General features: G+C 39.2%; 2 protein-coding genes across 7 annotated transcripts in view; one reads left to right on the top strand and one right to left on the bottom strand.

Annotated features, from left to right (window-relative positions):
* The first annotated feature begins 236 nt into the window (after window positions 1-236).
* Window positions 237-3,337, top strand: LOC121303752 (palmitoyltransferase ZDHHC19-like). Its single transcript, XM_041234565.1, has 6 exons — window positions 237-362; window positions 980-1,101; window positions 1,512-1,651; window positions 1,853-2,025; window positions 2,582-2,684; window positions 3,245-3,337. The coding sequence occupies exons 1-6, from the start codon at window positions 256-258 to the stop codon at window positions 3,335-3,337; spliced, it is 738 nt and encodes a 245-aa protein (XP_041090499.1). The 5' UTR covers window positions 237-255.
* Window positions 3,338-8,073: 4,736 nt separating this feature from the next.
* LOC121311657 (protein FAM214B-like) overlaps window positions 8,074-21,114 on the bottom strand; it is a 50,738-nt gene continuing 37,697 nt past the window's right edge. For all 6 annotated transcript variants that reach the window (XM_041244000.1, XM_041243985.1, XM_041244133.1 and 3 more), the window contains 6 exons: window positions 19,680-19,738; window positions 19,045-19,144; window positions 15,357-15,515; window positions 14,586-14,654; window positions 13,594-13,778; window positions 8,074-12,870 (listed from right to left, as the gene is read on the bottom strand). In XM_041244000.1, coding sequence (XP_041099934.1) covers window positions 12,717-12,870; window positions 13,594-13,778; window positions 14,586-14,654; window positions 15,357-15,515; window positions 19,045-19,144; window positions 19,680-19,738 — 726 coding nt within the window. In that variant the 3' untranslated portion in view covers window positions 8,074-12,716. The remainder of the gene's footprint in view (window positions 12,871-13,593; window positions 13,779-14,585; window positions 14,655-15,356; window positions 15,516-19,044; window positions 19,145-19,679; window positions 19,739-21,114) is intronic.

Below are 21,114 nucleotides of genomic sequence, written 5' to 3'. Positions count from 1 at the left end.
TTAATACATGTTATAAAACACCTATTACTACAGTTATGTTCATTAGGACGACTAGTATTATTAACTATTTTAGTATTATTTATTTATTATTTTTTTACCGGTATGTATTTATACAGCATTAAGATGACAATATAAATGTTATTGGCGCTATTATTATTATTATTATTATTATTATTATTATTATTATTATTATTATTATTATTATTTTATTTTTTTTTTTATTTTTTAGACCAACTACGAAGCAAGACAAAAGACATGGTTACCAATAAGAAGAAAAGACCGCACTGGTTCATTCGGAGTTTGGGTCCAACCTTCACCTCCTGTATGCTGCTGGGACTGAGTGCCTTGTACTTCACCTTCCCGTAAGTATAATGCGCCGTTTCAACAGATTTGTAGAACATCTTTATTATGGCTATGCATACAGAAATAAAAAAATAAGTACAAAATAAATAAATACAAAAGTGTATAACGTGTTTAATTGTTTTGCTCCTCCACAAAGGCAAAGAGCAGGATTGCACCCTGCATTGCAGTGTGCGTGTCAGGGTGTAGCATAGTAGTTTTAGCCCCGGCTGTACTGTTTGTTTTGCTGTCCCGTGTCCAGTGTATTTGACATTGAGAAATTAGGTATTACATAAGTATGGGGACATACCCAGGTCGGGCAGTAAAGGGTTAAGGCAGCAATCGGTACATCATCAATTAAAAATTGTTTTAATACATACAGGGATGAATTCAGGTTTGTTAATATGGTTCAAAGTGGTTCAATGGTTCAAAGTTTCTGTAAGAAAAGTTATCTATTTCACCTCCAAAGAAACAAACATTGACCATAAAAAAAACACCTTTTTTGACCTACAGTTGTATGAAAGGCCATATTCAGCTGGATCCCATATGCATTACAAATCAAAGGTATGGCAGGTCTTCAAACATGGCTCCATTCATTAAAGCAGATCTTGATATACCTTCTGGCTGTGTTGTATTACAGGTGTGTCTGGTTGACAATGAACGTCTCTGTGGCTTTTCCAATATGCTCCGCAGTCCTGTTTGCCGTCTCTTTCATTAATTTCCTCTTGACGAGCTTCATGGACCCTGGGATTCTCCATCAAGGTAAATAACAGATTCCCCTGGTTCCATACGTACTCCATTTACTTGCTTTGTGCTGGAATCCAATTCCTGCTCGAAACTGGTTTACATGAAGAGTAAATATTATATTGTGCATATAAATGACGTGAGAATTGTTTTGCTGGAAAGGATCCAGCATGTATAGAGTATAGGAACATATTTACAGTATTTCTAATACCAGCATATGTGTGGGATGTGAATGAGCATTTATTGTGGTATACCATAATTAAAACACAGCCAACTGCAGTATTTTAAGTATGGTAAGAACTTAAGCCCATGTTCTCTGTTGCTTTTTTGGTTGGAGTGGAGGGTACCACAGTGCATTTGCCGATTGAGATCCTTCCATATCTTCAGTCTTTATTTAGCTGTGCTTTCGTACCCGATCTCTCCTTCAGGCACCCCGTTCCCAGGTCCCCTGGAGGTGAATGAGCTGATAGTGAACGGGCAGGAGTGTGACGTGAGGTGGTGTGTGAAGTGTGAGTTCTACAGGCCCCCTCGGAGCCAGCACTGTCGCCGTTGTGACATGTGTGTGGAGGTGAGTCTGTCTCTGTCCCCGTACTCCTGATACAACAACGTTTACAGGAGGATCTGACCTTCTCAGTTTACCATAATCTACTAACCTACCCTCACCACTGGAACAGAGTCTGTCCTGTGCTATTCTGCATGATGTATGGCACGGCAATGTGTTGATCATTGGTTTCTTGTAAATAATGGCATGTCTGTTTCGGTCCCTCAGGAATTTGATCACCACTGTGCTTGGATGAACAACTGTGTGGGTCGGCGAAATTATCGCTTTTTCTTCTTTTTCGTGGTGTTTCTCATCCTGTACAAGCTAGTGGTGCTGGGATCCTCTACCACCTACCTGGGGCTGACCTGGTCCCAGCCCTTCACCCTCCAGAAGATTTGCACGTATCCATGTTTTCTTGAAAATAAATACCTGCACATAAAAAAAAAAAGAGAGACTTCCAGCGAGGATACACTGCACCCAGAAAAAACATAATAAAACACAATGGGAATGTGCAACAAACCTGGCATATTGTGTTAAGCTACTTATATAAATGACATACTGTAAGCTATATACAGTATTAAAGGAAAAGAAAGAGCTTTGGTCGTTCGGAATGCAAGATGGTAAAATGATCAGTTTAAAAGCATAGCCATAACCTACCAGTACAGCATGGTCACTTTTATTTAATTTACTTTTATAAATTTATTTTACCTGAAATTCACTTGAGACTAACAAAGAGAACTGGCCAAGAAGTGGCAAACACACACATCTTATAGATACAGATTAAAATAATACGCTGTTGAATGTTAAGTAGTTTGCAATATTAAATCATAAGTGTGCTTCATTCTTCAAGTGCTGTCAAGCCAAACAATTCATACAGATCACAGAGATGGGTAGAGTGTCTTGAGTTAATGACTGAAATGTCTGTGATTCTTCCTTAACTGTGTCCTTTCTGCTCAGTATCATCCTGATTGTACCCACCCTGCTTTTCTTGATTCAGGTTCTGCCTTTGCTTGGGTTTCACATCAAGTTTATCACTGAGGCTGCACGCACCTACGATGGGGTTGGTTACAAACGCCTGTTTCTTGTGTTTCATTGGTCGACAGTATCTAACACTTCTGTTGCTAAGAGTTTAACAGTACTGTATGAAATATTAAGGACATAATATTAAACAACATGAAACCATTTTGATTTAAAGGAAAGTAAATAAAATACAAACAAAACGTTACTGCGTGGCAATTTCAAAACACTACAGTGTCATGTTTGTTATCAATTTTCTTCATGACCCAGATAGTCCTGATTAAGCTCAGTCAGGGCCATTCCCCGAGAGTATATTAAAGTGCCATTTTTTATGAATGAGTATTTGACGTTATCTGGTCATTTTTCAGTGAAATGAAGTTGTTTACTAATTCCAGATAGTAAACTTGTTAATAGAGCAGTAAGGCAGTAGTTTAACATTGTATATGTTGGTGCATTTACAATCAGTGTTTGATTGTTGACTTTACAGGTTATGAATTATTGAATCCCCTAGAGATAACATTAATGTTTTCTTTAACAGAGTCTAATTACAGAGTAATTCATGTTAACACCTAACATATGTTTCAAATTGTTTCCCTGCAACAGGACTTTTTTGATTATGAGGAAGGGAACCCATTTGATGAGGGCTGCAAGAGGAACTGGCTTTTTACATTCTGTACCCCAGTGGGACCAAGGTAACCTAGTCAATCTACCTCCACATCACTGATGCCCTAATAAAGGTTTCCCATGGTAAAAGCATAGCAAAGTCTAATAAAGCATAAGGAAAGCATGGTAAAGCAGATGTGAGCTTTGCAAAGTCCAGAGAGGTATGGAATAGCATATAAAAATATAGTAACCATGGTAAATACATAGTACAGCCATGGAAAAGGCATGGGAAAACTGAATATGAGCATGGTAAACTTTTATAAGGATGGATAGGTGACTGTCTTTGGCATTCTTTAAATCTGCTTTTTATTTGTTTTAGTCAAAATCAAATAAAAGTTGTTTATTGACACCAATGCCTTACTCAAATCTTCTACCCCCACTCCACCAAAAAAAACATGCTTGGATGCTTCAGGGTTGCTTCTGTATACAAACCTTACTGAATATCATGTGCTGGAAGGTTGAAGAGGGAAAAGTACAGTATAGGATCATTTACTGTACCTGCAAAAATGTAGTAAAGTTTTTCAGTCATGTTTAAAAACAGTTCAGTAAATACCAAGTAAATGTTCTTTTCACACTAAGGAGCGGATGTAAGGACAGACGTGGTGCAAACAAGTGCGGCTGCAATTATTTTGCACTGTGGCTATATGGTCCTCTATAGTAGAGAAAGTCAATGCTGGCAGAGTCAACCAGGTGATGAAAAGGTGAAATTCAGCTATTAGGTCTAGGATGACCTGCGGAATGAGATGATAACACCATACCACCGCATCCACCGCAAACAATGTGAGCCTGGGTTCAATTATGCAGGGTCTTCTTCGTCTTGTCCTTCTCCTCTGGTGGTTTTCCTGCCTGTCCTCAACAAGAGCCAAGTGTTGCCTCATCAGGACCACAGCAGCCACCCTGAGGTCAATGACAGGTCTCTGAAGGGGTGTGGTTTTATACAGCTGTTGACTACTCGTTTCTACAATGGCTTGCACCTTGTAAGAGGAGGTGCAAAGTTTTTGGAGGGTCAGCAATTGCCTAAGTACAAGGCAAAATCCCTGCCCAATTCCACAATACTTTCTTCATTTGAATACATTTCAATATAATTTGATAGCAGGTGCAAAAAGCAGGTGTAAAACATACTTTACATACTATGCATTTTTTGTGTCCGCTAAAGTCCCAAACCACAGATTTTGGCCACAATATGGGTGTTTTGCAGCCGCAAATCACTTTGCACGTATCCTTACATCAGCCTCCATGTGAGAATTAACACTCAAATGTTGTATCTGAATATTGCTCTTTATATGTGCCTTAGCAGTATAGATCCTTATTTCAGTTGCCCATCTGGATTTTCTGGTTTACAGGTACATGAAGTCCACAAAGACTGAGAAAATGAAAAGAAGAGCAAAAGGAATATTTGAGCCCGCTCCTGTGGAGGAGGCGAGAGCTCCCAATTGTGTCTCACGTCATGCCAATATCAACCACAAGGAGGTGGGGAGGTTACTGGATGCCAGGAACAACCAGCCACGATCCATCTTCCAGACACTGTGCTGCTCCAGGAAGTCAGGCTCACACAGCTATGAAGCAGAGAAAGAGCCCAAGAGCAAGGACCCACAAATAGTCGAGATTCCTGGTAGGTTCCTTAGAGGGTTGCACATACTCAGATTTTCAGAGCAATTCCCTTTAAGATGGTTTTTGTTGGCAGGTATTAAATTAAACAAAACAAGCCTATCAATTCACATGTTAATTTCACAACAAGAAAAGCTGCCTTTCGCTACACTTTACAACTAAACACCAATTGGAGGCAAATTGTTCTGTCACCCAGTGGGCACTGACATCTCCAACCCTGTACTGCTGTACCATGACAGTACACTGACAGTGAAAAGAGTTGATGCTCTCCCATAATCCCATAATTCACAGCAGATAGGACCTATTAGTAAGGAAACAAGCAAAGTGAAATCAAAATGATTTTATATCAAAAGCATAATTATGAGGGAAAACAAATAATTGCAGATAACATAGGAGTGGTTTTACATTAGTTTGTTTACAACAGATTATATATTAATTAAACTGTGAGATTGTTATTGATTGGTATTAAATGTGTAAATAATTAAGCAATTACCACATTGTATTCCTTTTTAATTAATATCTAACAACTTAAAAAGGGAATTTCTCAGAAAATACAAGTATCTGCACACCCCTAGTTCCTGTAGACTCCACGTTGAACCTGGAAAATCTTGCAGTTTTGATGCCGAGCTCGTGCTACTAAAGAAAATACATTTCTTGAAGCATGCATCCACACATATGTGCAGTACGTGTTACCAGACCCTGCTTTGTAGACGGCCTGTTTGAGTGATTGCCTCTCCCAAAGTCAACTTATGTGTAAATAATTTATGTGTATCATGCATAATACATTTCACCGACAGGCATCTATAGACACAACTGCCAGTTACACCCTGTATTGGATACTCCTCCATCAAGGAATCTTGTATTTGAATAACCCGGTATAGTATTATGATAGTGATTATTGACTGTAACTGGTCGGCAGAGTTGCTATCCTAAGGTGTCTTGTCAGTGTGGTTGTTATAAAATGTTTAACTTTTTTTATTGCATTATCTAGAAACAGACAGAAGGATGGCTAGATTGATAGCAATACTAACAGTCAGATATAGACAGAAGAATGGCTAGATTGATAGCAATACTAACAGTCAGATATAGACAGAAGAATGGCTAGATTGATAGCAATACTAACAGTCAGATATAGACAGAAGGATGGCTAGATTGATAGCAATACTAACAGTCAGATATAGACAGAAGGATGGCTAGATTGATAGCAATACTAACAGTCATATATAGACAGAAGGATGGCTAGATTGATAGCAATACTAACAGTCATATATAGACAGAAGGATGGCTAGATTGATAGCAATATTAACAGTCATATATAGACAGAAGGATGGCTAGATTGATAGCAATACTAACAGTCATATATAGACAGAAGAATGGCTAGATTGATAGCAATACTAACAGTCATATATAGACAGAAGGATGGCTAGATTGATAGCAATACTAACAGTCATGTATAGACAGAAGGATGGCTAGATTGATAGCAGTATTAACAGTCATATATAGACAGAAGGATGGCTAGATTGATAGCAATACTAACAGTCAGATATAGACAGAAGGATGGCTAGATTGATAGCAATACTAACAGTCAGATATAGACAGAAGGATGGCTAGATTGATAGCAATACTAACAGTCAGATATAGACAAGAAGGATAGCTAGATTGATAGCAATACTAACAGTCAGATATAGACAGAAGGATGGCTAGATTGATAGCAATACTAACAGTCAGATATAGACCAGAATGGATAGCTAGATTGATAGCAATACTAACAGTCAGATATAGACCAGAATGGATAGCTAGATTGATAGCAATACTAACAGTCAGATATAGACAGAAGGATGGCTAGATTGATAGCAATACTAACAGTCAGATATAGACAGAAGGATGGCTAGATTGATAGCAATACTAACAGTCAGATATAGACAGAAGGATGGCTAGATTGATAGCAATACTAACAGTCAGATATAGACAGAAGGATGGCTAGATTGATAGCAATACTAACAGTCAGATATAGACAGAAGGATGGCTAGATTGATAGCAATACTAACAGTCAGATATAGACAAGAATGGATAGCTAGATTGATAGCAATACTAACAGTCAGATATAGACAGAAGGATGGCTAGATTGATAGCAATACTAACAGTCAGATATAGACCAGAATGGATAGCTAGATTGATAGCAATACTAACAGTCAGATATAGACAGAAGGATGGCTAGATTGATAGCAATACTAACAGTCAGATATAGACAGAAGGATGGCTAGATTGATAGCAATACTAACAGTCAGATATAGACAGAAGGATGGCTAGATTGATAGCAATACTAACAGTCAGATATAGACAGAAGGATGGCTAGATTGATAGCAATACTAACAGTCAGATATAGACAGAAGGATGGCTAGATTGATAGCAATACTAACAGTCAGATATAGACAGAAGGATGGCTAGATTGATAGCAATACTAACAGTCAGATATAGACAGAAGGATGGCTAGATTGATAGCAATACTAACAGTCAGATATAGACAGAAGGATGGCTAGATTGATAGCAATACTAACAGTCAGATATAGACAGAAGGATGGCTAGATTGATAGCAATACTAACAGTCAGATATAGACAGAAGGATGGCTAGATTGATAGCAATACTAACAGTCAGATATAGACAGAAGGATGGCTAGATTGATAGCAATACTAACAGTCAGATATAGACAGAAGGATGGCTAGATTGATAGCAATACTAACAGTCAGATATAGACCAGAATGGATAGCTAGATTGATAGCAATACTAACAGTCAGATATAGACAGAAGAATGGCTAGATTGATAGCAATACTAACAGTCAGATATAGACAGAAGGATGGCTAGATTGATAGCAATACTAACAGTCAGATATAGATAGAAGAATGGCTAGATTGATAGCAATACTAACAGTCAGATATAGACAGAAGGATGGCTAGATTGATAGCAATACTAACAGTCAGATATAGACAGAAGGATGGCTAGATTGATAGCAATACTAACAGTCAGATATAGACAGAAGGATGGCTAGATTGATAGCAATACTAACAGTCAGATATAGACAGAAGAATGGCTAGATTGATAGCAATACTAACAGTCAGATATAGACAGAAGGATGGCTAGATTGATAGCAATACTAACAGTCGGCTGTGCTTTTCCTTTCTCAGATATTTTTGCAGCAGGAGACTCGGAGCTGAGCGCAGAGGGTTTGCAGGGATATGACGTAAACATCCAGCAACCTGTTAGTTCCTCTTGCATTATCTTACATGAAACAAGTGTTTAAACATCGGGATTCACAGAGAGACCTCTGCAACAAACTGGCGGTTACTGAAAAGATTCAGTTTCTTTTCTGTTTACAATGGAGATAAGTGCCACACTGACCTCTCCAGGAGTCTCAGGTTAACATTAATAAATGATACATTAATACCTGCTCCACCTTTTGTGACTTTATTTTACTAAATCTGTGTAAATGTATTTATATTTTTTCAAATGTTTATTTTTTGTGAAGAAAATGTGCGTTACCTCTATATAATATATATTGCCATAATGGAAATAAATGGGGCTGATTTCAAATCCTTTTCATAACATGGATGGAAGTGTGGCAATTATCTAGTGCTTTGTTAAAAGTGTGACTTTTCCCCAAAAACCTTTAAGACTGTGCTGTCCTTTTCTTAAGCTGTAATCATGAGGACCGTGAGGTTGTGAAGGTTACAAGTGAAAGACTTGCATAGAGCACTATTCACCAAGTATCAGAAGAAATTCCCAGTCAGGTATTAAGCGACATCAGCTTACCTCATACAGCCCTCGTCAGGCTCAAGACACGTCAAGAAACTGTATGAAAATATTTGCTTTCCTCTTTCGTGTTCTTCACAAACATAAAACTACACATTGACAACATTTTTTTTTATTTATTTTTTATTTACAGAGAGACCAGCTACAGCTAACACGTCTTGGCATAGGTGTGAACTCAAGGAACCCATGGCACAGTAACACATACCACACACTGTCGACAGAATCTAACCCTTATTGCTGGGAGACTTCAGGGCCCACAGACAAACCCAGGTGTTTATAAATCTACAATGATAATTTTCGAATTTAGTTACTACTAACCAGGCTTGAAAGTATTAGTTGTGCTTTACAGTAAGTCACAGCGCACGCCTCCCCACAGTGTGCCCCCCTTGTGACAACATGCTCGCCTAGTCCTACACCTCTTTTTGTGAGTCTGCAAGTGCAGGTGTCAGCTCTGAGTGAACAAAAGCCACTGGAACTGACTTTCGATGGCCTGTGAAGGAAAATTATTCCACTACCCAGAGGTGAAAGACTTCACATTCCATTGGGTTTCTACTTATAAGGCTTGCCAAAGAAACTTTCTGCTCGATTGTTTTTTTTTTTTTTTTTTTTTTTTTTTTTTTAACCATACCACCGTCATTGTTGCTTTACGACACCATTACGACACCTGGCTAAATGCAACACCTTCCACATTCACAAACTATATGGATGCCACTTTCTATGCTGCTTCACTGAATTTCCTGATTTCCATCAGAGCAATGGAGGCAGTTTTTTCCCCTATGCCAAACCCGATGAACTGACCTAATTTTAAACTTCTCTGCTCTACCATCTTCCATAGCTTTGTTCCTTTCTTCTCACGCAATGATTTTCACACCCACTTTGTCGCCAAACTGGTTTTGTTATTGAGTCACATGGTTGTTTTATAAGATCCCTGAAACTCCATGGATGGACCCCAAATAGACTGTCACACTGTCCCTTTATTTTGATCCATAACTGTAGAATATAATAATACCCATCCACCTGTAGAATATAATAATAAAAGAAACAAGTAAAATCATTTTAGCAAAACTTAAATTTAACTTGTTTATCCAGCTAATGCAATATGAATCTGTTATTATCTTGCAATGTCTTTTTTTAAACACTGCCTATTCTCAGAAATGTTACTGTAATTGTCCACTCTTTCAGTGACCTTCCAAAGAAGAAATTGTTATTTTTCACTTCGTTAACTACTTCTGTTGTTCAAAGTCAGGGATCCTTTGTACCCCAGTGAACTCTACTGTACTGCAGAGCATCTTGGAACAGCTCCTAACTGACGTGTAAGAAATGGTACAACCTTTTTACTCATTGTGTCAATCAGCAACTGCAAAACCTTTACTTAAATTGAATACTAAATGTAGTGTACAACTAAGCACATTAAAAGATGTGGTGTGCACCTCTGATGAACTGCTACGAGACCTTTCCTCAAACCAACACATGCTCTTACTACAAATAAACCATATTGCTAAAAATAAATAATAAAATATCCTCTGGTTAGTTTCCAGCCTTATCAAAATCCAATTTTAAAACCAAAGTACAATCTACTTTTATCTTAAATATAGACTTAAACTGTAAAATTATATTTAAATAACAAGATTAAAAAAAAAATCTAGTTTCTCACTACTAAAATACTCTTGGCCGAATAAACCTGAAAGCAACTTTTTTTTTTTTTTTTTTTTTTACATTATCCCTGCCATCATTTTAATGCTTCACCAGCTTTGGTAGGTACAACAATTAAAGCAGATACCCACCCTCCAAAATATGACCGGGGAAGCTAATGCTAAAGCTTCTCACCTCTGGAAACCTAACTGCAAGTTAAATTAGCTTTGTGCAACCTGCAGCCTTAAAACGGACTAAAGTCCCACATCAGGAAAACATCTCTTAGCAGTCAGTCAGACAAGTCCAGATTGAGATGCATTGGGGAGCTCTGTGGGGAAGTGTGCCTGCATTATACCTGACCAGTATAAACACCAGAATGCCAAAGCGCTGTCACAAACAGTCTTTATGGGTTTATTGCGCTTGTAAAGGCCCTGATAAGCTGCACTTGAGTTTCACAAGCTGATACGTGATTACAATCAGAGTTTGTCTTTTTAAACAAGATGGAAAATTTGCATTGCACAATGTATATGACTGGGCTTGGTTCTGAACCGTTGGCTACCTTTTCTTACAGTTTGGGTTTGTGTAAAACAAACTTGCAATCATGCAACAAAGCCAACTTACTGTACGCCCCTAAGATTGCATCACTAGCTTTTGAGTGCATGAGTGTTGTCCTGGCTACCCATGGTAGACACCCTTTTCATCATGGGTTTTTTCTTTTTTTTTTTTGTCAACCCCCCTGCATTTTCTTTAGAATCCACAGTTTTACTATGCTTGGGCTATTGAGGGCTGTGTTTAGTAGGCATCAGAAGTTGTGATGTCTTATAAATTGTAAGTAACCTAAAAACATTTTTTGATAACATCACATCTGCAACATTTTTAATTATTGTGTGATCTGTGTTACTGGCAAGTCCAGTTCTCCACCCCTCCCCACCCCCCAAAACCAAAAATCTCTCAAGAAAATGTGGCTCGGCACAGAGCAGCCTTCGTGTACTGTACATACCTGGCAGACATGAACAACTGTCAGGTTTTAAAATCACACCTTCAATATGCACACAATATTGCTGTAAGACATCTGCAAATAAATTAAATACAACTCTTTTTTTGTTTTCAGAATGCTCTAACATAGTATTCTCCAACCAACCTCCCCAATGGACAGACTGGTGGCCCCCAGACTGGATGAACCACCAACACCAGGGATGTGCACAGTGACAGCACAGGAGTTTCCAGGATCGAGAACGCTTCTGTAGCAACTCTGATTTCAGGAGTATTTTTTTAAAACTACATCCCAATCACGTACGTCCGCTATCCCCATTGCCTAGTTGTATATATAAGGGTGAGACTGGAGCACCTGCAGTGCTACCCCACTCCCAAAGCTAAGGGAGTCAGGGGATTAATGCCTGATGGGTGAATTTTGCCCCAGCGGGTCTCTGTTATAGCAGCTTTTTTAAAGGTATTTTTAGTTTCAAATTGATTTTCATGTGGCCTACACGGGTGGCACTTTTCCAGGACCATACCCAAACAGTCATCTGTTTTTATGTTCACTCACTGCTCATACGTCATTGAACATTCATTCCCCTTGAGGTGGAGGCCCCGAGCATGAACAGTGGCTGTAGCTTTCTTTAACAGCAGCAAGGTGTTTAACTCTTGTATCGCATCCAAAATACTGGACATCATACTACTCTGCATAATAACAGAAATCCCCTTCAGATAGCTTACGCAACAAAATAATAGCTTCTTTTGGCAGGACTGTAAGGAAAACAACTCAAATCAAGTGATGAAGTGGGTGTCACAACTCCTTGAGTCTAAAACATCCAAACCGCTGGTGTGGTATATAGAAAGTCACTGGACGTTCATCCAGTTGGGAATTGAGAGATTAGCTGAGCAGATGATCATTTCCTCAACCACTGGTGCATGTTTTCCAGTGAGAAAAGCGAACTCCTCCCTTCTGTGAACTATGCACAACATGTGACGGAGTGTATGCCAAGATGTGTGGTCCCCAAAGATGCCAGGTCCTATTTAACAAGGGCATTCCAAGAGGGAGCTTTCTGAACTATTATGAACAGTGAGTGTTTGTTTGTTTTTTAAAGCACGGTTTGCTGGCTTCAGCTCTCTTGTTGATCCACAGTATGGGTGTATGGTCCCTGGGTTCAGAAAGGTTGAAGATCAGTGCTATAAAATGTAAACCGCACTACAAGAGAACACAGAGGCTTGTTACAAGGCATGCATGTTAACACTGGATTCAGAAACAGTTTTGAGTTTCAAGTTCCTTACAGTTTTGTTTGCATTAAGTTTTTTTCATTTTTCGCTTGAATTGTTCCTCTCTCTGTATTGTCCTTCCAGAAGGCAGTGAAACTATCCTGTGTTCATACCCTAGGAGAGTACTTGGGGTTTCTTGGCATTTCTGTGAAAGATTTCAACTCGTAGGGGATCCCCGTGTCCACCTCGATAGATTTTCGGGAGAACAGCAGCCGGATATCGTTGTGCAAATAGATCTTCCCAGACTTTGAGCTCTGGAATCTGAAAAACAAGATTGAGGTATTGTCAGTCTCTTTCAGTTTGCTTGGATTAAAAAACACCAACAGAAGTCAGGAGTGCAACAGAAGAGTATTTAGATATAAGATGCAATGGACTGGGCATGGCACTGCCACCATCTGCCATACTACAGTATACTGCAGTAAACTAGTGTTTTAACCACGGTTTGAAAACTATTTTACTATAGTAAATAGCCACACTTAAATTCTCTTCAGATAATTGGTGAGCTGATATTTTCTTAATATCAACAAAACACTGAGTTTCCTTAGCCACTGCGAAAACTGAAGACAGAAACACACCCAGTATATAAATGAAGAAACATTATGAATAAGTTGCTCAATTATAACTAACCTTTAACACATTTTTTTGTATGTTTATAAGCTAGTCTTTAACAGTTAATAATCAAAAAAGTGCCAATTAAATTGCTAACAAACTCATCCTGACCTACATTCACATCACATATCTTGAATCATTTCCTGGACTTAAATGCGCAAAGTGTTTTATCAAATTCAGGTTAAGGAGAAATTAACTTTTAATTCTGTAATAGTCTTACTGACTATGGCTTTTCAAATACATATGTTAAATACTGCGTAAGCATTGTTAAAATGTACTTACACTTTGAGCTATGTGTAATAGGAAGATCTACCATTCACAATCAACTAGTATAGTGAGGAGAGCAGCCCGAGCCTCGGTGGTCGCCACGGTTACCTGAGGTGAATCAGGTAGCAGAGTATCCTCCTCCGGGTGGGGGTGCCCCCCTGCTCCTCCCCCTCCTCCACGGGCACCAGAAAGATGCGGTGCCGCAGGAAGGTCACGTGGTTCACTGGCATGTCCCCGAAGCTGTACGTCACCAGGAACATCTTCACCACAGTTTTATTGGGGTTGAATAAGGTCTGCGAGAGAGAGAGAAAGAGAGAAGAGAGAGAGAGAGAGAAAGACAGAGGAGAGAGGGGAGAGAGTTACTGTTAAAGATAACAGGCAGCATGAATCAAACACTCATTCTTTACAACAATGAGAATAATTTTATATATATTTATAAATATAAAAACACACATATCAGAAGTGAACTGTGGTTTTATTGTTTCTGTATGTGTTAAAAGAACTTAAACTTAAGGAAAAAAAAACAACTGAGAATCAAGATGAAGTCATCCAATAAACAAGGACATCCTGGGATATACTGAACCAGGCAATACAGCCAGACTTGTTGAGATTCAAGGGGTCTCGACAGATGGATTTCCTTAATATACAGTTGATTTAAAATGGGTAATATACTTTATTCAACTCTGTGCTTTGTTTTGCAATAATTTTCACTGATTGTCTTTGTATAGTATACTGTACTTTGGTGTTTTAGACACACTGCTGTATCTTACATTGTTAATTTATAATGCTCTGACGTTAATAAAGCAATTACAATGAAATATGATATTTTCACATATGTGATGGACCCTTGGAACCAACTGAATTGAATATGACTGAATATTGGACATCACTGTGCACAGTTTAACTAAGTAAATGAACACTGACATACTTTAAATATAGAACTTCAACTAACTCATATTTAACTAGCAATAATATAGTATATTTCACAATACAGACATGTTGCTGCAGATACAAAGAATGGCTCACAAAATGGAAACCTGAAAAAAAAAATAAAAGAGTTAAAAAGATTCAATGTAATTGAATAGCATTCCCAGACTCACCACTTGGATGGTTCCTGCTTTGGGAACGCTGTATCCCTTCTTTCCCAAAGGCTCCAGGTGGATCACGCCCTAAACAAGATGCAAACAAAACTCTTCAGAGAAACCTTTTTCAACACTGGCACCTGTTGGGCAAATGCAGCACTGCTACAGTGAAAGAGAAGTATTCCAACCTGAAAAATGCACTGCACCTCTGCTTTAAAAACAGCTGACAGTACAGGGCAGCCATCTTCGATCTTAAATCGACCTAAACTAACTCACTGATTTTCTTTAATAAAGAACTGTAGAATGAAACGAGACACAACAAGAAACACCAAAAATCCATTACCGGCTAAACGTCATCACCACAATCATGATTACCTTTAATCATGTTTTAACCCAAACAAAACCAATTACACAGCACTTAGCACCCCTCTAGTATAATGGGCAGTGTTAAGTGAGACACTGCCATTATGGATTTTGTCCTGTTGGTGACATTAAAAGCTCTAAAACCATGAATATAGACGAGCCCGGTTTTTTGCATAGCGGTTAAGACGCTAGCTTGCGGCATGTGGGGTCACCAGTTCACACCCTGCCCTGTTACACTAGCATCTCTTGATTTAGAAGACAGAGGAACAAAACATCCTGGTACACAAAGCACCAGAAAATGCTCTATACTTATTACTTTTTACATACATTTTCAGTATGAAATAATCAGGAATAAACACATTTCCAATAATATCACGTTAATTGATTGTTGTTCTTGTCCCAGCGACCGTGGCAGTGCAATATTACCAGGAAGGGGGAGGGAGCGCTGTGCTCAGAGATGTCGTAGTAGGTGACCTCCACAGGCAGGGTGGCGTGCTGTGGGCAATAGGAGCCGCTGGCACCAATCTCTGCAGTGAATCCCTCGATCCGGCCCGATGGGGCAAAGCGGCCCTTCAGCATCGACTCCTGCAATCGAAACAACAGCAACCAGACCGTGAGCACACACACTCCACCAACGCTCAGGAGCAACACAGAGCTGCGTTACTGCCCTGACGTACGGCTCCACTCAGTCAAACGTCCAGTCAAGGGAAGGACATGCTCAGCACACTTCCCTACAATAGCAACATGTATTTCAGGAACATACATCCCCCAACAATGATGTAAAAATGATTATTCATGCCATCGGGATCATGAAAAAGGAGATCACTGTGACCTTAACAGACCCAATTAGTGACCATACAACAATCTGACACTCGCTCTAAATTGTGGTTGTTGGAACATTTTATTTCGATATAAATGATTAGTCTTAGAATACAACTCACAGAATGGGTTAAAGATTAAGCCAGATTCTGGTTAAATTCCTACTTACAGTACAAACTGGAAATAAAACAGGTTTTCTTAGGAAATGACAGTGGATTTTATGAGGGTTATAAAAACTGGCTACTTCAAAGAGAAACGGGATTGAACCAGATGCTTTGAAGCAGGGTTAAGACAAATGGACAATCCACCAAGTGATCAGAGATTTGTGTCTTTTTCTGATTGGTTTAAGGAAAAATAATGATGTCATTGAGAGACTGCATTTAAACTGAGAATACTGAAATGTTCTTTGTATTGCTCTGATCCGTGCTTGGAAAGAGGATTCCTGCAAACTGTTGTCACCATGTAACCTTTAAGATGTCTGGTTGTAACTTTGCAACTCAGAACATCTTCAATAAACTACACTTATCTGGACATGAAAAGAAGCAGCCCATGACTTCTCTTCCTTTTTTTTCTTTTATTTGCCTTTTTTTTACAACAGTATTGTGATAAAAACTGAGAGCAGTTGGTTAAGCGGTTAGCTAAAAAATACATTTAAAACAACTCTAGATACACAGTAAGTAAAATAAGCAAGATAGACACAAACTCCTTACAGATTCGAATTCTCTAAATAACTTGCCCTAAATAATGTTGTGAGCAAGTCTTCTCTCTCTCTCTCTCTCTCTCTCTCTCTCTCTCTCTCTCTCTCTCTCTCTCTCTCGACACATATGCAAACGTATGTATGGACAGGTGCCTCACTTCTATCCCCTTCGTGGTTTAAGAAATTACAAAATCCCTGTCTGACAAGCCTTTGAGAACATATGTGGAAAATGTGATTGAATGTAGCTACAGAACAAGGAAATGGAAAGTGGGCCTTTATTTTATTAAATGAACCCACCCTTCAGTTTCCAGAAGCTGCTTTTCTTTTCAAAACTGATCTGAAAATACTTTTCAAGTGTGTTTTGGATTCTGACCAGACCTCTACAGTAGCTAGATTAGTGGAATTCATAAGGTAAATCACCCAGGCACACTCCAAGCACTGAACGCAGGACTGTGGAAGCTGAAATTAAGATTTATGGTGTATTTATATTCATACAAGTCTATTCTAATCAATAAGGACACAGCTTCAGTAGCATGGCATTTATTACAACCCATTCAGTGAAACCCTACCTTGCAGCTATTCTCCAGCACCACTGTACATGAACCATGAGCCACTCATGACATTTATTAAATAATAATGCTACCCACAATATAATAACAGGTCTCAAACTCGCACGAGTCCTTAACCTAGTCTTGGGTTTTCAGAACTACCATGAATTCAAGTAATTATGCCTCTGCTAGATCTGCTTTGCTCTGACAACACTTACCATATCATCAATGTCTTTCTTAAATCTGTGTTAGCATTAAGAGCTGTGCATGAAACTAAAGGGGAGGTACAATTTATTCAGCAAGGCCCAGATTCATCAATCTGACTGCTTCTGATCACTTAAATAATGATTACACACACACACACACACACACACACACACACAAACGCTGGCTTGCAAAAGTATTCAGACCCCTGATCAATTCTCATCTATTACTGAATTACAAATGGTACACTGAAATTCCGTTCTGTTCGATATTTTGTTTTAAAACACTGAAACTCAAAATCAATTATTGTAAAGTGACATTGGTTTTATGTTGGGAAATATTTTTAAGAAAAATAAAAAAACTGAAATATCTTGCTTGCATAAGTATTCAACCCCCACACATTAATATTTGGTAGAGCCACCTTTCGCTGCAATAATAGCTTTAAGTCTTTTGGGGTAAGTATGTACCAGCTTTGCACACAGTATCTGAGTGATTTTGGCCCATTCTTCTTGGCAGATTTGCTCCAGGTTGTTCAGGTTGGTTGGAAGACGCTTGTGGACCTCAATTTTCAAATAGTGCCACAGATTCTAAATGGGATTGAGATCAGGACTTTGCCTGGGCCACTGTAGGACATTCACCTTTTTGTTCTTGAGCCACTCCAATGTTGCTTTGGCCTTGTGCTTGGGATCATTGCCCTGCTGAAAGGTGAATTTCCTCCAAAGCATCAGTTTTTTAGCGGACTGAAGCAGATTCTCCTGTATTTTGCTCCATCCATTCTTCCTTCAATTATAACAAGATGCCCAGTCCCTGCTGATGAGAAGCATCCCCACAGCATGATGCTACCACCACCATACTTCACTGTAGGGATGGTGTATCTTGTGGCATGGGCAGTGTTAGGTTTGCGCCACACATAGCGCTTTGAGTTTTGGCCAGAAAGCTCTATCTTGGTCTCATCTGACCATAAAACCTTTTCCCACATCGCAGCTGGGTCACTCTCATGCTTTCTGCCAAACTCCAGACGTGCTTTCAGATGGTACTTTTTGAGTAACGGCTTCTTTCTTGCCACCCTCCCATACAGGCCAGTGTTATGCAGAGCTCTTGATACGGTTGACTGGTGCACCATTACTCCACTCCCAGCCACTGAACTCTGTAGCTCCTTCAAAGTGATTGTTGGCCTCTCTGTGGTTTCTCTCACAAGTCTCCTTCTTGTTGGAGTGCTGAGTTTTGAGGGACGGCCTTTTCTTGGCAGTGCCTGGGTGGTGTGATGCAGCTTCCACTTTCTGATTATTGATCCAACTGTGCTCCCCGGGATATCCAAAAACTTGGATATTATTTTGTACCCTTTGCTTAATCTATGCATTTGTATTACTTTATCTCTAACTTCTGTAGAATGCTCTTTGGTCTTCATTTTCCTTCAGATTCACAGCCTTACCAATGATCCTTCAACAGTGGGGTTTTCCTATCCAGAAAATGTGACAGCAACTTTAATGGTTCACAGGTGGAGGCCAATGGTAACGTAATTGTGTCCTCGTTAGGGCAATTTCTTTCATCGGTGCAAACTGGGAGCTTCCACAGCACAGGGGTTGAATACTTATGCAAGCAAGACATTTCAGTTTTTTATTTTTCTTAAAAATATTTCCCATCATAAAATCAATGTCACCTTACAATAATTGATTCTGAGTTTCAGTGTTTAAAAAAATAAAATATCAAACATAACGAAATTTCAATGTACCATTTGTATTTCGGTAATATGACAGACTTGGTCAGGGGTCTGAATACTTTTGCAAGCCACTGTATATATACATTACACACAGACATGGTTTGCAGACAGACAGGCGTACGGTACCTCAAAGTTCCCCAGCAGGGAGCGGCTGATGGAGGCGGAGGGCCAGCTGGAGCGGGGAGCCTGGCTCGACTCCCCCCGACGGGAGCTGCGGAGCTGCCTCCTGAGGAAGGGGAGAGAGAGACACAGCGGTTGGGAATTAGGAATGTGCAACACGGAGACAGAGAGCACAGCCCACCAGTGTGCACCACCGCAGCTCAGAGTGAGAGATGCAAAACCAGTACTTAAAGAGAGTGGGGGAGAGGGGCTAAAATCATTCAGTTCTGAATGTGTTGTAGGCTTTTCTTGGGAGTATTCTGTCCTTACAGAAACTAAGATTCTCAAAGCACTTTCCTGTATATCATCATCAGCATAATTGTTTAAGAAGGAAAGAAAAAAATACCATGCCAGAAATAAATAATCCATACATGTAATGGTAATGGTTCATAAGAAGGGTAAAGTTTTTATTTGTTTTTAGAATTCCTGCAGAAAAACTAAAAACAAAGGGCTTAGACAAATACAGCCTAAAATGTCCTGACATAAACACTACACACTACAACTACTGTGCCTGCTGTTGCCAACGGTCAATATTTTTTTTCTGTCTTCCACCTCTCTGACTTCGGTACACTGAGAAGATCCAAATTAAAATGAAAACTCACGATTTCAGCCGAAGTCCACCTTTCAGTCGTCTGCCCACACTGCTGCAATCTGCAGAACACTGTAAGAGGTGAGAATACACAGTGTGTGAGAACAGGCTTCAGAGTCAGTCAGCACACAGAAGACACACGACGCAACACATTTAGGACATTCTGAAAATCTTAACACATAAACTAGAAATATTAACCTTTTACCAGTCATGGCCTTGCCTTCAAAATGAAATACTGAGTACCGTCTTGCTTTTTTTCCTTTCTTTTCTATACAGCGATGCAGGGCAGAGCAACACAGTTCCCATTAATTAAAACAGTGTTAAGCTAGAAAACTAAATTAACTGAGACAGAACATATGAATAAAGTATTAAGATTTTGTGATGGTATAAATATACTCAATAATATTAACTGAAAATTAGCCTAAACTGATTTAGGAAATCAATTAAGCAATCAATCTGCTCTGTAATTAGGCAGCTCATAGACCAAATTTACTCTCAAATAGATTACATGACAATGTGCAGTATGTAGCTTCAAATAAAACCCATAGTGAGCAAGTACATCCTAGCTGTCTCTGGGAGTCAATGATTTTTTTCTGTATCAGGAAATACAATTCCAGGTGAGAAATCCATAAATGAGATTTTGAATTTGAACCACTTCTCCCCTAGACTTCCACAGTTGTAAATTCCACTGGCCAGCAGCCGTACAAACATACTTACAGGTAAAAGCAGCCTGTTTCCTAAGTGGTAAGCATGGAGCACGCTCAGACTGTTCATCATGAGAGCAGGGACTTGAACTCCCCTGCACCCCCTGGTCAGCATGCCACACCAGCCGCTCGAGCACACAGTGAGACTCCCCCCTCGTCCCGAGAGACTCAGACCAGGGCATGCTCTCTCTCACCACCCCCCAATGCTACAGATCAACCAACTGCCTTTTAAACTTTCCTGTGCCAGCTTAGCATCGCTCATCCATTTAGTTTTTTCTGGAAGACAATATAATATGTTTTAACATGGGGCTGGAAAGTGCAGCATGTGTACAGGAATGCTGTAGGCCGTGTAACAATGTGGGTGTGAATGGGCTTTATTCCAGGGGTGCACTGCACTTTCTACTACGAAAACAGGCATTCTTTTAGTCAGATGCAACATAACTGCTTGTACAGCAAAAAAAAAAAAAAAAAAAAAAAAAGTGAAAAAGAACCAAAGCTGAAACCCAAACTGGATCAGGGCACCAAGCTTATTCTGTACTGGATCACATTAAGGCATATAAACCAACCAAACCAAAGACATGTCAAGAATACACACCCTACTACAGATATAAAAAGACACTGACAGGGTTAACTCCGTCAACGTCAGCTACATGTAAAATAGCATTGTAACAAAATTCCCCTAGAAAATAATTTTTAATAATTTTTAATTTTTTTTTTTATCAAAAACGGTTTCTCAAGATATAT

This window comes from Polyodon spathula, chromosome 1, assembly GCF_017654505.1.
Source record: "Polyodon spathula isolate WHYD16114869_AA chromosome 1, ASM1765450v1, whole genome shotgun sequence".
NCBI lineage: Eukaryota > Metazoa > Chordata > Actinopteri > Acipenseriformes > Polyodontidae > Polyodon > Polyodon spathula.
The sequence above is the reverse complement of the archived record's forward strand: the minus strand, read 5'-3'. Positions and strand labels throughout refer to the sequence as shown.

Excerpts from the sequence above, each read along its gene's own strand:
- LOC121303752 (XM_041234565.1), top strand. The coding sequence starts at position 256 with ATGGTTACCAATAAGAAGAAAAGACCGCACTGGTTCATTCGGAGTTTG. Across the intron at positions 363-979 it reads GCCTTGTACTTCACCTTCCC|GTGTGTCTGGTTGACAATGA; the intron begins GTAAGTATAATG and ends GTTGTATTACAG. Across the intron at positions 2,685-3,244 it reads CTGCACGCACCTACGATGGG|GACTTTTTTGATTATGAGGA; the intron begins GTTGGTTACAAA and ends TCCCTGCAACAG.